The following is a 16,338-nucleotide window of genomic DNA, read 5'->3' on the forward strand; positions in this document are numbered from 1 at the left end:
AGATGGAAACCACTCTTTTTTCCTAAAAACAACTAGATTAGACATAAAAGGATCATGCTTTTGGTATTTCTCGTCTAGTCAGACTCACCTGACTATACAGAAGTATACTTATGCTCACAACCTCTTTCTCATTAGGGACGCTAACTTGATCCTCACTCTCCTTTACTTAGAGCTAATGAACCAGAAAGAAGTATCAGCATGGACCTACCACTACAGCGATAAACCATATTCATGGAATTATTCCCGGGCTTTCTGCCAGAAGTACTACACGGATTTAGTGGCCATCCAGAATAAAAATGAGATTGCTTATCTCAATGAGACCATACCTTACTACAACTCTTACTACTGGATTGGTATTCGAAAGATCGACAATAAATGGACCTGGGTGGGAACCAAGAAGACTCTCACTAAGGAGGCTGAGAACTGGGCTGACAACGAGCCTAACAACAAGAAGAACAACCAGGACTGTGTGGAGATCTACATCAAGAGTCCGTCAGCCCCCGGCAAGTGGAATGATGAGCCCTGCGGGAAAAGAAAGCGAGCACTCTGCTATAGAGGTAGGGGCTTCTTGACTCTAAAATCTACCTGTTTTAAAAAAAAAAATGCCTTCCCTGGTTCATTAATATAGCCCCCGAGTCAATAACATTGAGTCTCAAAGTCAGGGACTTGGGAACAAAGAGTGAACTGTCAGTGAAGCAGCATTATTGAGCATCTTGAAGAATATAAGATCAGAATTAGACAAAACTGGCCTTTTGAAGCCAGAAGGAAATTTTAATATCATTCGGTCCACCCTTATAGTTTATAATGGCCAAAATAGATGCTCAGGAAGTTTTGGTCTCCTAAAATTTATGCCCAGAGCTTTTCAGCATCACTGGGCCCTAGAATAAGAGACTGTATAGTTTGAGAGAGAATTTGGCCTTGTCTCTAGGAGATACAGTTGGAACTAATACCTACAGATCATCAGTATGTTCCAAGCATTATTCGTTTATGTCATTAGTCCACTTAGTATTTACTGTGTTTATTCCTCATGAAAACCTCACCAATCAGCTCCAGATACAACTCTCCTTTAGCCGATGAGGGAAAGGCTCAGAGCTATTCAGGAATCTGCCTAAGGTTCTAAGTTCCTTGATGTTGAGGGGGAGGTGTTTAGTCACTAAGTCATGTCCGACTCTTGCGACCCCATGGACTGTAGCCTGCCAGGCTCCTCTGTCCATGGGATTCTCTAGGCAAGAACACTGGAGTGGGTTGCCATTTCCTTCTCCAGGGGATCTTTCTGACCCAGGAATTGAACTTGGGTCTCCTGCACTGCAGGCAGAGTCTTTACTAACTAAGCTACGAGGGAAGTCCCCTTGATGATGGAGCCAGTTTCAAATTCACATTGACTCCAAGGTGGTATTTTTAGCCACATATGTGACCATACCCTTGGCTTGACATTCTTGGGAGACAATTTGAGAACATAACCAAGGATGACAATGCTTTACTGATTCCCTCCAACAACAGCATATCTCCGGGTCTATTTGACTTTGGTAGGAAGTGAGAGGTAAGGAAAGCTAAGAGGTAACTGAAGGTGAGATCCTGTGAATATATTTGATCCTCTTCTGTCCAGGCTCCAGAGTGAGCAGACATGTGTGAAAGCTTGGCCTTCCGGTAGTCACACACTTCATGCCAGAACTGACTCCATCTCTCTGATGGAGTGACTTCCCATCCCCTGCCTTGGATAGCACAGGAACACTACAGCCAGGGAGAGTATGGGTTGCCCTGGGCAAGAGAGTCTTGAGTACTCTGAAGCTTCTTCCTCAATAAATGATCTACCAGACGCACCTTCTGCTGTGTATATTCTAAATTATGTTAGATTATAAACACCTCCCCTCAGAAGCCCTCCACAGTAATGGAACAGGACACAGAGTATAGAGTATTCCCTGTACTTTCTCCCTTTCCTCGCACAGCCTTCTAGCCAAGGGGAAACACGACCATATACGCATTGTCATGTAGCCAGATCTCATTTTATAAGTAACTTATTTATTATTATATTAACAAAGAAAACAATGGCCTGTTTTTTATTCAAGATGGACATTACCAGAATGCGAGCTCATCCTACTGATCTCCTAGTCAGCTCCCTACTTTTCCTGGGCTTTAGCTCCCTAAACCCACTCTGATCAGACTGTCTTGGCTGCCACGAGGATGTTGCAGTATGCCACTGCTTCCCCTCCCTATTCGAACTTCAGCATCCATATCTGGAAGATAGTCTTCCTCAAAAAAACTTGCAAAAACTTACAAGTAAGAACAGAGATTGAACATTACTGGCATGAATGATATGGAACAATGCCACTGTCTAGCCTGCGACGATGGCAGATGTCACTAATTGATACCATTTCACCTGAACACAGTTGGCCTCCATCTCTACTAACACAATACTCTAGGCAGCCACTATCACTGCTATTTTTCCATCCAAGAAGTAAAGCATGGAGGGAACCATCAGTTCTCAGTGGGAGATAGATGAGAAATAGATACATATGCTACCCTGCAACAAGAGAACTAAGTTGAATAATTCCCTAAATGATTGGGTAGACCTCAGAACAAGGTGTCCAAAAAAAAAAAAAAAAAAGAATGATTCATTGAATCGCCATTATGTTCTTTCCTGGAGGTCCAAGAAGTATATAAGTTACTAATGTGCCTGGAAACCCTGACATGGAGTAGAATACAGAACCTGGCTGTTTTTCCATTCCTAGAGTTCTGAGAGCCTGAGGAAGCTACAGTCAGAACAAAACTTTTATGTTTCAAGAGCATAGGGCAGGCAGGTGTCACTGTAGGGCACTGGTAGGTCAAGGTGAATAGGAGGGAAAACATGGCCCAAACTTCTACCTAGGCGCTATTGTTGCATTCTGCATCTTCTCTCTCTGTCATTAGTTTTTATTTGGCTGAATGGTGTCTTAAATGTGGGATGCAGAATCTTTTAGCTAGGGCATGAGGGATCTAGCTCTCTGACTAGGGATCAAAACCAGGCCCCTTGCACTGCAAGCACAGTCTTAAACCACTGGTCCACCAGGGAAGTCCCTTCTGCATCTTCTCGTTACTTGAGATGCTTCCCAGTGGTTCAGTGCAGCTTCATCAAACTCACTGGCTGCCATGGGAACTTACTGCTGTAGAATCTTGCACAGCTTAGAGAGCTACAGTGTCTGAGAGTTGAGAGGGAACATAGAGATCAAACACCACAACCCTCTATGTGACATACGGATTTCCTCTTGTGATAGACCCCAGTGTGGACAAGTGTGTGGCCAGGCTTAGGAAACACTACCAGAAAACAGCCTAGCCACAGACCTGTTCCCAGCTATGACCTCATCAACAAAGACACTCCGTGCTTTTGTAGTATCATTTCTAATACGAATCCACCACAGGTGCACAGCGCCTATGCCCTCAAAGAGTCTCTTGAAGGAAGGAAACTCTGTCCTTCTTCATTCTGTCATCCGAGTGGCATAGACTTAGGGAGGAGGGCCTGGCAGGCCAGTTGTGCTCTGTACCACCTAAATCTCATATATTCAGACCTATGACACAACTCCCTATAAGGTCATTTGTCTTTGATCATGAGTAGGTCGTAAACATCTCATTCAACTCCTCTGCCATGTGGTGCTGGGCATAGACTTAACGCAGGCAAAAAGTGGAAAGGCTTTGGCCCTAACTTTGGACAGGTTGGACTCAAATAAGGAACTTGCTTGAGGTCACATAATAGTAGGGGGTGGGGCATGGGTTCTGATTATGTAAGTGTGACCCCTGTCACCCCTCATCTAGTTCCTAGCCTCCATGCTGTGATATCTGTCATAGGAGCTTCCATAACAATACAACTTTATGAATGTGACTGGTTATAAGAGCCACAGCCTGTTTTGTACCACACAGAGGAGCTTCTCTGTCTACCCATGTACTGGTAGCTCCATTTGTCCCTCTGTGTCCCCAAATGGCAACCTCTCTTTAGGCCACATTAAATACAGCCTAAAACAGAAGTCAGGCAGTACTGATGAACCAGTAAGGGCAGGAATAGAGATGCAGACTTGTGGATACAGTGGGGTTGTGGCGGTGGGGGGGGGGGCGCGGCGACTAATTGAGAGAGTAGCACTGCAACATATACATTTCCATATGTAAAATAGGTAGCTGGTGGGAGGTTGCTGTATGATACAGGGAGCTCAGCCCAGTGCTCTTTAACAACCTAGAGGGGTGGGATGCGGTGGGGTGGTGGGGCATGGCAGGGAGGCTCAGGAGGGAGGGGACACAGGTATACTTATGGCCAATTCACACTGCTGTATGGTAGAAACCAACGCAACATTGTAAAGCAACTATCCTCTAATCAAAAATTTAAAAAATAGAAGCCAAGCAATGCTCCAGCAGGCTCCTACGGCACGCTTCACAGGGAACAGGCTGGCTCTCCGGGGGAGGCTGTGGTTTTCTGTTGTCTGGCTAGCTCGAGGTTACCCAAGTGAGGCTAAGACTTGGAATAAGAAACCAGCTTTTCTTTGTACCTCCTAGGAATGCCTGTAATTCTGACCCTTCTGTATCCATGCAGCCTCCTGCCAGGACATGTCCTGCAGCAAGCAAGGAGAGTGCATTGAGACCATTGGGAACTACACCTGCTCCTGTTACCCTGGATTCTATGGACAGGAGTGTGAATACGGTGAGCCCCTTATTTTGTTGATAGCAACGTGGTCCATGGTCTTTTGCTAGAGGTGAAGCCAGGAAGTAAATTGTCATGTTGGAGGCTCTCCAGTGGGTACAGGCTAGTCCTAGGTCCTCTCTTTACCATCTGTCAGTCTGCCCCACTCAAACTGGCCAGTCACACACTCGGGGTTAAACTACTTTATTTTTAGAGTGAACACGTCCTCCTAAAATTTCAAAATTTAAAAGGGAAAATGTAAGGGCAGTAAAACAAAGAGAACTCTTTCAGGCTAATTTTGTTTGCTGGGAATAAACACCAGTGAAAATATGATCATTTCCCAGGATGCAACCAATACAAGAGCTTCCCAGGTGGCTCAGTGGTAAAAAAATCCACCTGCCAATGCAGGAGACGCGGGTTCAATCCCTGGGTCAGGAAGGAAACGGTAGCCCACTCCAGTATTCTTGCCTGGAAAATTCCATGAACAGAGGAGCCTGGCAGAATATAGTTCATGGGGTTGCAAAAGAGTCGAACATGACTGAGCGACTAAGCAAACAAAACAAATTAATACAAAGGAAAAAAGTAAAGATGAACAGGTTAGGTTAGAAGCCCAGGGAGATTGATTCAGATGGGTTATACAAACAGTCTCAGCTTTTAGCAAACCTGACATTGTGTTTCAGTATGCAAAGAAGGAAATCAATATTTTGTCCTTACAGTCAGAGAGTGTGGCAAATTTGACCTTCCTCAAAATGTGCACATGAACTGCAGCCACCCTCTTGGAAACTTCTCTTTCAACTCACAGTGCAGCTTCCACTGCACTGAAGGGTACGCACTGAACGGACCTAGGGAGCTGGAGTGTCTGGCTTCTGGAATCTGGACGAATTCACCCCCACAGTGTGTAGGTATGTACACCCAATTCTTTTCCATCCTCATTGACAACTAGAATTTCAGAGGGGACAAGAGGCTTTCTCCATTTGAAAAACAAGAAGACCTACACTAAATGGGACATTGTGCTTATTACTATTGCCCATCAACCAGAGTCACACTAGTTTTAATTTTCATCTGAGGAGTGAGGGAGTTTAATTCTTGATTCTCATGCAAAAGCGTTACAAAAAGGTCCCTGTCCCTTTGTTCATTGCAAAGTGAACAGATACAATAATGATTCAAGGGTTGGGTGTTATTAATTTGAGAATTTCACCTTGCTTCTTTAAAAAGTAAACAGAGCAAGGATGTTTGGGTCTTTCCAAACAGCTACTGAAAGTACCATTTTACCAACCAAGTTCAGCACCTTGCCTAACACTTCGGGAAGATGTAGACAGCTATTGCTGGCTTCCTAGGTGGTGCTGTGGTTAAAGAACCCGCCTGCCAATGCAGAAGATGAAAAAGACACAACAGATTCGACCCCTGGGTTAGGAAGATCCATTGGCATAGGAAATGACACCCTGCTCCAGTATTCTTGCCTGGAAAATTCCTTGGACAGAGGAGCACCCATGGGGTCACAAAGAGGTGGACATGACTGAGGGCATGCACACACACACACACACACACACACACACACAGCTGTTGCAGCATCCTAAGGTTTCCAAGGTGCTGGGCAGGACACCAGGCTTCATGCTATTGCTCTGTGGTTGTTTTTAGCTGTCCAGTGCCCGGCTCTGAAGTCTCCGGAGCAAGGAAGCATGAGCTGTTTCCATTCCACAAAAGCATTCCATCACCAGTCCAGCTGCAGCTTCAGCTGCGAAGAGGGATTCACATTAGTTGGACCAGAGGTAGTGCACTGCACAGCCTTGGGGGTGTGGACAGCCCCAACTCCGGTGTGTAAAGGTGAGTTCCAAGAGGTTGGGTATGTATAATGTCCACTGCACCTGGTTCTTGCTGGGAGCACAGATGAAACCAGCCTGAATCACAACTTGACTCTCCTTTGACCTACCACTCAGCTAGACTGGGGCTTCCGTGGTGGCTCAGATAGTAAAGAATACACTTGCAGTGCAAGAGACCCAGGTTTGATCCCTGGGTTTGGAAGATCCCCTGGAGAAGGGAGAAGCTACCCGCTCCAGTATTTCTGCCTAGAAAATTTCATGGATAGAGGAATCTGATGGGCTACAGTCCATGGCATTGCAAAGAGTCAAGAGACTCAGTCATGTCAAGCAACATGACTGAGCGACTAACACATACACACACACACACACACACACACACACACACACAGCTAGACTGGGTTCATCTGGGATAGGAAAGGAGTGTCAGGCTCTAGAAGAAAAAGAGGCTGATTTTACTATTGACTGTAAACAAAATTTAGAAGTCCTCCTCTCCCCAAAACTCCCTGCCCTCAAGTAATTTCAGAATGAGCTCATTCATAAATTTCACCTCAGATGGAATGGAGACATCTCCATCTGTAAGTAGATGCTAGAAGAACTACCAGGAGAGGTTTCTAGCAGTAAAGGGGTTAGAGGATAAAGGAGTCTTGAAAGAAACTTTTATTTTAAAGATATTTAGGTCCTCCTGAAGCTTGGTTCTACAAGTCTGGACAAACATCATTAGGATCCCCTGACCCTTACAGATTCCTAGCTCCACTTAGATTTCCAGAGATGGTTTCACCATTGCTCTCCCAGCTGTGAGCATGGTTCTTCTCCTTCCTCAGTACCTTTCTCTATGGCCTCGGTGATTCTGGCCAGCTATGCAGTGTGAGTTCCTGGAAGCCCCTACCAAAGGAATCCTGGACTATGTCCATCCCCTCATTTCCCTTGCAGTGGCTCTAGCTGCAAATTTGAATGCAAACCTTGCCATCGAGTGAGGGGCAAGGACAAACTGCTGTCTTGGCCCTGGCTGGGGGACCCTACCCTTGCCAGCCTTCAAGGTAGGATTTTTTCATCAGCAGCCCCTAGTCCACTGGGAAGTATAAGTTCATGCTGTCTATTTAGGCAAGGAGTCATGACACAGTGGGGAGGATCAAGGGCTTTTAATATCAGTATGATCTTTTCCAGGCTCTGATTCTGAAATGAGTTGTTCAGCCCCCAGGAGGGATGGTTTTCTCCTCTGTAAAATGAGCTATGAATTGTAAGGAGCTTCTGTGAAATGAACTATGAATTTCAAGGAGCTTTAATAAGGATGAAGCATATAAAAAGTATGCAATTAAATAGTATGTATAAAGTACCTCGCAGAGAGCCTTTGTTTCTGCCTCTTTTTTCCCTGCCTGCCTCACCGGTGTCTAGAAGCTGTGGGTCAGTGTCCTTGCTATACTTCAGACAGAGTCAGAACACTGGCTATCAGGACACACAGACAGATTGTTCATCACAGTCCCTGGTGGCAGTCTTTAACAAAGGATCAGAGGAACACAGCACTGAAAGAGAGGCTGTGATACAATCCAAGGCAGGTATCTAATACCACAAAACTGCGTTCTGTGCAACTGCCTCACACCTCACACCAATCGCATCTTATCAAGCAAAAATGGGGAATAGCATAGCAGGAAATTAAATACTGGATAAGTGAATTCCTGGAAGACCTGAATTATAAGCCCAGTTCTATTACTGTCTACTGTGAGACCTTAGGGATGTCACTTAAAATTTCTAAACCTCACTTTTAATCTGCAAAGTTAGAGAGAAACGCTAGAGGATCTTTGGAACTTAAAAACCCTGATTCTGTAAAACCTAGAGGTCTAAGGTCACTGTGTGCAGTCTTTGTATTCTGAAAAACTCCAGGAATATTCTGGAGATGAAATTCTTTGTCAAGGAAGAGCATGAGGAAATCAGCCTTTATCAGAACTGAGGTCACTTGGGACTTAATTATGCTCAGGAACTGACCTTGGGCTGCACACTCACTTGGCAACCGAAGTCTGTTTAGGATGACATCCTGTGTTCCAGAAACAAGGCTCATTTATAATCCTTTTATTGGGCTTGGTATTAGAGTGTCAACAATAAGCTATGTTGTTTTAGCTTTTTCCTTAAAAGTTCAGTCTGGCTATATCTCCTCTGTACAGATACAATTTTCACAAATATTTCCAATGAATATTAAAAGAGTATCTTCAATGTCCCAAACACTGCCAGGCTCTGGGATACAACTCTGGATGACTGACATCAGCCACAAGGAGACTGCAGTCTAAGGGGCAGAGTTATAATTGGGCATGAACAGCTCAAGCACAGGGGCTGTGGGAGCATGCTGGAAGGGGTTCTACCCCAAGCTGGGATGAGCAGGGAAGGTTTCTTAAGCAGAGTGTAGTGTAAGCTGAGACTTGAAGGGCAGGTGAGAAATCCAGGCAAAGAAGGGGAGGGGAAGGGAAGGTGCTCCAGGAAGATTCCCCATTTGGAAAAAGGATGATTTGGGGTTCTGAATATACTGAAAATGTGAGTCAAAAAGATGCACGATCTCTTGAGGGGCTCTTCCGCAAAAGAATTGAGCCCTTCCACTGCCCAGTTTCTGACAATCACTATTTCCATTTAGCCATTGCCTGTGAGCCCCTGGAGAGTCCTGTCCATGGAAGCATGGATTGCTCCCCGTCTTCGAGAGCATTTCAGTACAACACCAGCTGTAGCTTTCATTGTTCTGAGGGTTTCACGCTGAGAGGAGCTGACACAGTTCGATGTGCTGATTCGGGAGAGTGGACAGCGCCAGCCCCAGTCTGTCAAGGTATACTGTGACATCATCATGCTGCTTCCGTGCCTTTCGGCTTATTACAGGCATCAGCATCTACATTTAGTTCTGTCATTCAGTTATTGCTCAAACGTTCACTGAGCATCTATCCTGTGCCAGACCCTTTGTGCTGGGCACTCAGATGCAGTAGTGGGTGAAGGCAGTCTTGGGGACATGTTCATTACAGCATCCTGAAATGCAAGCTGAGAGCTACATTGATCAACACAGATGTGGTGAGTTAGCATGAAGGAGAGGGGGTTGAGACAGAGGGATGATACATGAGGAACAGCTGGTACAGTGCCAGAGTAATGACAAGACTTAGTCCAGTTCCGTCATGTCCTGACAACAAGCTCTTGGTCTCTCTGAAACTCAGTGTCGCCTGCAACGTAAAAGTACTAATATTTGCCTTACCTACCCACCTCACTAGTGGTTGTGGATTAAAGTGTGTAAATGCAAGCTTAAAGCTGCACGAGCTTCATAAATGTAGGTAAAATGATATAATAACATTACTTTGTAAATCATATGTCTCTGATCTGATTTTAGAAAATCATCTCCTTTAAATAGCTCCTGTTCTCAATATTTGGCTCTTGAAGAACAAAATAGGGAAGCCACTAGGATTATGTTCTTTTACAAGGAGGAACCCCACACAGAATTTATGTCCCAGAAGTGAAATACTATTAATAGCATCTTATGTGAGATCCCAAGCAATTTATGTGAATTTCCTGGGTCGAAGTATACCCTGATTTTAAAATGGGGCAGTGGTTTGAAAGCAAGGTCTTGAAGAGAGATGTATACACCTATGTTCATAGCAGCACTATTTATAATGGTTAAAATATGGAAGAAGCCCAAGTGTCCCACACAGATGAATGGATAAGGAAAAGTATGATGTATCCATACAATGGAATATTATTCAGCCTTAAAATGGAAGGAGACTCTGGTTTCCCTGGTAGTTTAGATGGTAAAGAATCTGCCTGCAATGCGGGAGACTCAGGTTCAATCCTTGGGTAGGGATTCCCTGGAGAAGGGAATGGCAACCCACTCCAGTATTCTTGCCTGGAGAATCCCATGGACAGAGGAGCCTGGCGGGCTACAGTCCATGGGGTCACAAAGAGTTGGACACGACTGAGTGACTAACACTTTCACTTTTCTGACAATGCTACAATGTGGATGAATTCAAGGACATTAAGCTGAGGGTAGTAAGCCAGTCACCAAGACAAGTACTCAATGATTCCACATATGGGAGGTACTTAGAGTAGTCAAAATCAATGAGACAAAAAGTATTAAAATGGTTGTTGCTGGGGACTGGAGGGAGTGGGTATAGTAGTTACTGTTTAATGAATACAGAGTTTCAGTTGGAGATGAAGAATGTTTTGGAGATGGATGGTGTTGATGGTTGCACAAAACTATGAAAATACTTAATACTTCTGGACTGTACACTTAGAAATGGTTCACTGGTAAAAGATAGGTTTTATGCAATGTGTATTTTACTACAGTTAAAAAATGGAAAAAAAAAAAAGTGAGGCAGTAGAGGACTAGGTCACTACGCACCATGATGGTGAGGCTTAGGAAGGGGAATGGGATCTATTGTCTGAGAGACAAAGACGCAGAGAGCACTGCGACATGCTTAAAAGGGGAGGGGTTATCAAATATATGTTTGTTGATTTTGTCCCATCTATTTTTAATGAACAAGCCAGGTTAAAATCTAAAGGGATGAAAATGCATTAGCTAAAGTTTCTTGTTTCCACTTGTTTCTAGAATTTTTCTTTATCTGGTCAAGAGGCATGTCCTTTGGCACCAGACTGCTCCTGCACATAAGTAATAATAATGTGGCAAAGCAGTAAAATATTTCTAGAGATAATTTTACTAAAATATATCTAATGCTCAATATCTACATTAAAAAGTAGAGCAGAGACAGTCATACCATACTGCTCATTCTTTCAAAACCAGAGATAAGTTCATTCTGTCATTATGTAATACACAATAATAAGCAAACTGGGATCCCCAGGTGGCTCAGTGGTGGAGAGTCAGCCTGCAGTTCAGGAGATGGGGGGTGTTCAATCCCTGATTCGGGGGGACGCCCTGGAGAAGGAAATGGCAACCTACTCCAGTGTCCTTGCGTGGTGGACCCCATGGACAGAGGAGCCTGATGGGTTTCAACATTGAGTTGAAAGAGCCAGACACGTCTTAGCGATTGAACAAGCAAACGAACAAATAAACACATTATGGTTCTTAAGTACTCAAGAAGTGTAATCACTTGTATTCTTAGTTGGATAGGTATCTTTAAAATATAAGGTTGAATACTCCAACCTTGTCTTTAATTAAAGTGTTATTTCGTATTATGTTTGACATGCAATGAGCTCTCAGTAAAGAACTGATTACTGAGATAAAGCGGTGAAGGTTCCAACTAGTCACATATATCACAGATGACATCCACATTCAGAGTCAGACTTTCTCAAAACTCCTATCCCACACTTAACCTTTTAAAATCAAATAGTGGGGAAATTTGTATGGGCTATTAAAAAAAAGGGAGGGGTTCTTAAGGGGTCACTGGAGCCATTCTTGTCTGCAGGCAGATAATAGAAAACTGGCTTATTCTCTGAAGCATCCAGTTACATGGTTTCAGTAACTCCCTTGATAGGCCTTCCTAGCGTTCTCCACTCTGACAGGCTGGGTCAGCATCTGACGCATGGCTATAACGATTTTAAGACCATGACTACTACTGATACTACTGCTGCTGCTACTACTACTATTAGTAATAATAGCAATATATAATATTTATTGAGCATTTTAGTTTAACTCCATGAGGTTGTTAAAATTATTGCTCCCATTTTAAAGATGAGAAAAGACTTATGTATAAAATGCATGTGTTCTCTCCATTTAAAGCCATCGACTTCATATGACTGAGATCATAGTGTACATACAATTTTTATTCTGCTTTTTCACCTGACATTGTACATTGAGACACCTCTCATATCTTTTCAAGGTGCAGTAGATCATATTCCTTTCATGGCTCCACCATAGTTAATTTTCAGCCTCTAACTAGTGGCAGTTATGTTTGTTTTCAATATTTTGCTCTCACATATGATAAAAAAAGGGCTTCTCTGGTGGCTTAGCTGGTAAAGAATCCACCTGCAATGCGGGAGACCTGGGTTTGATCCCTGGGTTGGGGAGATCCCCTGGAGAAGGGACAGGCTACCCACTCCAGTATTCTGGTCTGGAGAATTCCATGGACTGTATAGTTCATGGGGTCACAAAGAGTCAGACATGACTGAGTGACTTTCACTTAGGATAAATGATAAAAATTTAGTGGTATTTATGTTTGTTTTCAGTATTTGCTCTCACAAATGATATGATAAAATTTCTCCAAAATGATTTTTGATATGCATCTTATTACATACTTAGCATCGATTCTTGGGTCCAAAATTACAATATTTTTAAAACAATGGATGCATATTATCAAATGCTTAACAATGACTCAGCATATCCTCATAAAGTCATTCAACTGGCATTGTGACTATATGATACTTTTCTCATCCTCCTGGTTAAACATGCCCAATTCAGAGATCCTTCCTGTCGGCATTAGAAAGAGTTAAGGGGTGGGAATCAATGAGTACTTGTGTATTACTCCTTCCTCACTCCCTACTTCCTCCCTCCTTAGCATTGCAGTGCCAGGATCTTCCGACCTCAAACAAGGCCCGGGTGAACTGCTCGCATCCCTTTGGTGACTTTAGGTACCAGTCGACCTGTAGCTTCACCTGCGATGAAGGTTCATTCCTGGTGGGAGCAAGTGTGCTGCAATGCCTGGATACTGGGAACTGGGATGCCCCTTTTCCAGAATGCCAAGGTAGGATGAACTCTTTCCAGTGTCTTGGAAACAAATTGTAGAGTTATTTTAAAAAGCTATGTTTAAAAGGTAGTAACTGTCTAGGGGACAGAAGCTTGAAATGGACTAGAAAATGAATAAACACTATCATCAGGAAGCCCTTGTTATCAGGTCACATGGGGATCCCACGTGCAGAGGCCTTGAAGGGCTGGCAGATACCACAAGCGACAGGATGTCCAACAGCAGGACAGGGAGTGGGCTGAAGGCCCCTATCATGAACTGGGTTCGCTGTTCTCACTTGGCTACAGACAGTCGCTGGAAACAAGGCCAGGGAAAAAGACAGTCCCATGATGTTGTTCCAAGGGTAATCTGGCACTTGAATCCTAGGAAACACAGAGTGTAGTGGTGGAATGGTAGGTAGCACATGGGTTTAATAGGAGAAGGGGAGGGGCAGCATTTACAGGTGCCTGGCTGCAAACAAGACTGGAGGAACCCACTTAGAGTAAAGTGAAGAGTGATGAAAACAGAAAGAAACTAATCTACACATGCAAAGTCACAGGATTCTCAGAAGGAAAAAAAAGTACCTATTCACTATAATCATATATGTCTGCATTTCACCTGATATAAAATAAAGCCAGTTATTGAGTGAAATAGAACTGGTTCTGATCATCTGGGTTTGGAAATTGAAAGATAGATGTATACTTTTTATACTCCCTATTCCTTTTTCTATCCAATTATTTACTTATATTTATGGCAAACGCTATCTTTAAAAGATAACATTTGTATTTTTAAAAGCTTCTTTTGTAGCTCAGTAGGTAAAGAATCTGCCTGCAGTGCAGGAGACCTGGGTTCGATCCCTGGGTTGGGAAGATCCCCTGGAAAAGGAAATGGTAACCCACTCCAGTATCCTTGCCTGGAAAATCTCAGAGACAGAGGAGCCTGGTGGGCTATAGTCCATGGGGTCACAAAGAGTTGGGCATGACTGAGCGACTAACATTACTTACCTTTAAAAGATAACATTTGTATTTATAAAAGCTCTAGAAAAATAAATAAACAAAAAAATCTTCTTACATACTGTCCCCCAAATACCCCACCCTAAAATAGACACTGGTTATCTTTCTCCATTATTGTATAAATTCCTCCAATGTTTTCCCACTTTCCCCTCCACACAATTAGTATTTTTATGAGGCATATATAAGCTTAATAATAAAATTAGGTAGGTAAAATACTAGACAATTCTGCATTGTTTGCCTTTGCTTTTCACTTTGTGCCCACTTTCAACATGAGTAAAAGCAGACAGATACATGTTTTTAATAAAAAGGAAACCACTTGCTATTCAGGTCACACATAAGCACACACAAGCACACATACACGCACACTGCTATTAAGTTAGGTCAACACAGAGTGAACAAATGAATGAATAAAGGGGCTGACCAGCTCAACAGAGCTGCATGGTCTTTATCCCCAGACACAAGCGAGCCTGGCAAGTCCCGGGGGCTAAGGCTGAGCCCACCTTCCCAGCTGGGTCTGCAGAGACCAGGCTGAGGCTTGTGACCTTGGCCCCTCAGCTCTCACCCTGGCTACGCTGAAGCCTGGATACACTACAAAGTCCACACGACTGTAGGGAAGAACTTGGGAGTCCCTGAGGGCGTTCCAGTGCACAGCACCTTTCCGACAGCCTTGGGCTGTGCAGGGCACAGATTACAGTTCATTGCTCCATACTGGCCTGCCTGTGGGTGTTTCACAGGAGGGAGGCTGACACTCACCACGGCTTCCTGTGACCTTCTAGTTCCCTTCCGCTTTTAGTTCTTTGTTTACTCTGACTGAACTTTCTCCTCTTGCTGCTGAGCGAGCATCATGTGAAATACCCAAATGTGGTCTGGGCAGGAAGGTACCATGAGGCTTGCAACCTACTAGCTGTTGTAATGTGCCCCAAATGTGTTATCAGTTTCCTTTTCCAATGCCACACCCCCACACACACCTTCCCACCCCAGCTATCAGAAGGCAAAGTTACAAAAGAGCAGCAAACAGACTCATGCACCAACACTCATCGCACCACACTTGTCCTTCTTGACTTGTCTCCTCTCCCCTCTCCTCACGCCCACACTGAATACAGAAAGACTTTTCAAGCGGTGGAAAATACCAGGTCTTTGGACAAATGGATGAGATGGGGGATGTAGCTGGAGAGAAGGGAAGAGACAGATGCAGAAAATGCTCACAAAGCCTCAAGCAGTTCAAATCTGTGGCTGAAACACAGCCCTGGTTCATCCACACTACCACTGTCTCTGGTCTAAAGACACACAACGACCCAATCAGGCCAAAGAATGAAGAAGAAACACCTTAAACCATGTATTCATTTTTTAAAAAGCTAGTGTGTTTAATTGAGTTTTATTTCATTAATTGGCTGAGGGATATCTTGGCAGCCATTAACATTTGCATACATAGTGTTTTCAATTTTGAACCTTATAAAAATCCTGCTGCTAAGTCACTTCAGTCATGTCCGACTCTGTGCGACCCCATAGATGGCAGCCCACCAGGCTCCCCTCTCCCTGGGATTCTCCAGGCAAGAACACTGGAGTGGGTTGCCAATTCCTTCTCCAATGCATGACAGTGAAAAGTGAAAGTGAAGTCGCTCAGTCATGTCCAACTCTTAGCGACCCCATGGACTGCAGCCTACCAGGCTCCTCCATCCATGGGATTTTCCAGGCAAGAGTACTGGAGTGGGTTGCCATTGCCTTCTCCATAAAAATCCTGAGAACTATGTAATGTTATTAATTATCCGCATTTTAAAGGTGAATAAACATATGGAAATTCAGAGAGGTTAAGGGACTGGCCGAAAGTCACAGAGCATGATCTCTAACCAAATCAAATCCTCTAGCACCACAAACTCCACATGGATAAACTGTGGCAAAGAACTGTTATATCTTATTGACCATTTTTTGTAAGTAGACAGGTAGAGTCATTTGCTGCTGGTCACTATAGGATGAGACTGGTGGAAAGAGCATTTGCAGACGGCCAGTTACATTATTTGCCTACTTTGTGTCATGATTTTTTAATTTAATTTTTGCCTATATTTTGTTAACTTATTATTTTATATAATAATAAATTTGAGGTTCTCTGCAAAGCAAAGATTGTTATTTTTCCCATTTCATAGATGAAACAACTGAGGTTCAGTATGTTTATTGTCCAGAGATGCACTGCTAGTGAGTAACAGAGGCAAGTTTTGGACCCAGAGTTCATCACTTGGTTG

At 43.7% G+C, this 16,338-nt stretch overlaps 1 protein-coding gene across 3 annotated transcripts in view; it reads left to right on the plus strand.

The window, feature by feature from the left end:
- The window catches only part of LOC120880273 (selectin P), a 46,906-nt gene that overhangs the window by 13,764 nt on the left and 16,804 nt on the right, over positions 1 to 16,338 (plus strand). For 2 of the 3 annotated variants that reach the window (XM_040263553.1, XM_040263554.1), the window contains exons 3-8: positions 171 to 557; positions 4,553 to 4,660; positions 5,356 to 5,541; positions 6,278 to 6,463; positions 9,077 to 9,262; positions 12,924 to 13,109. In XM_040263553.1, the coding sequence (XP_040119487.1) occupies positions 171 to 557; positions 4,553 to 4,660; positions 5,356 to 5,541; positions 6,278 to 6,463; positions 9,077 to 9,262; positions 12,924 to 13,109 (1,239 nt within the window). The remainder of the gene's footprint in view (positions 1 to 170; positions 558 to 4,552; positions 4,661 to 5,355; positions 5,542 to 6,277; positions 6,464 to 9,076; positions 9,263 to 12,923; positions 13,110 to 16,338) is intronic. The other variant, XM_040263555.1, reaches the window with a different exon arrangement.

The sequence above is a fragment of the Oryx dammah genome, unplaced genomic scaffold, assembly GCF_014754425.2.
Source record: "Oryx dammah isolate SB20612 unplaced genomic scaffold, SCBI_Odam_1.1 HiC_scaffold_21, whole genome shotgun sequence".
NCBI classification, from domain to species: domain Eukaryota; kingdom Metazoa; phylum Chordata; class Mammalia; order Artiodactyla; family Bovidae; genus Oryx; species Oryx dammah.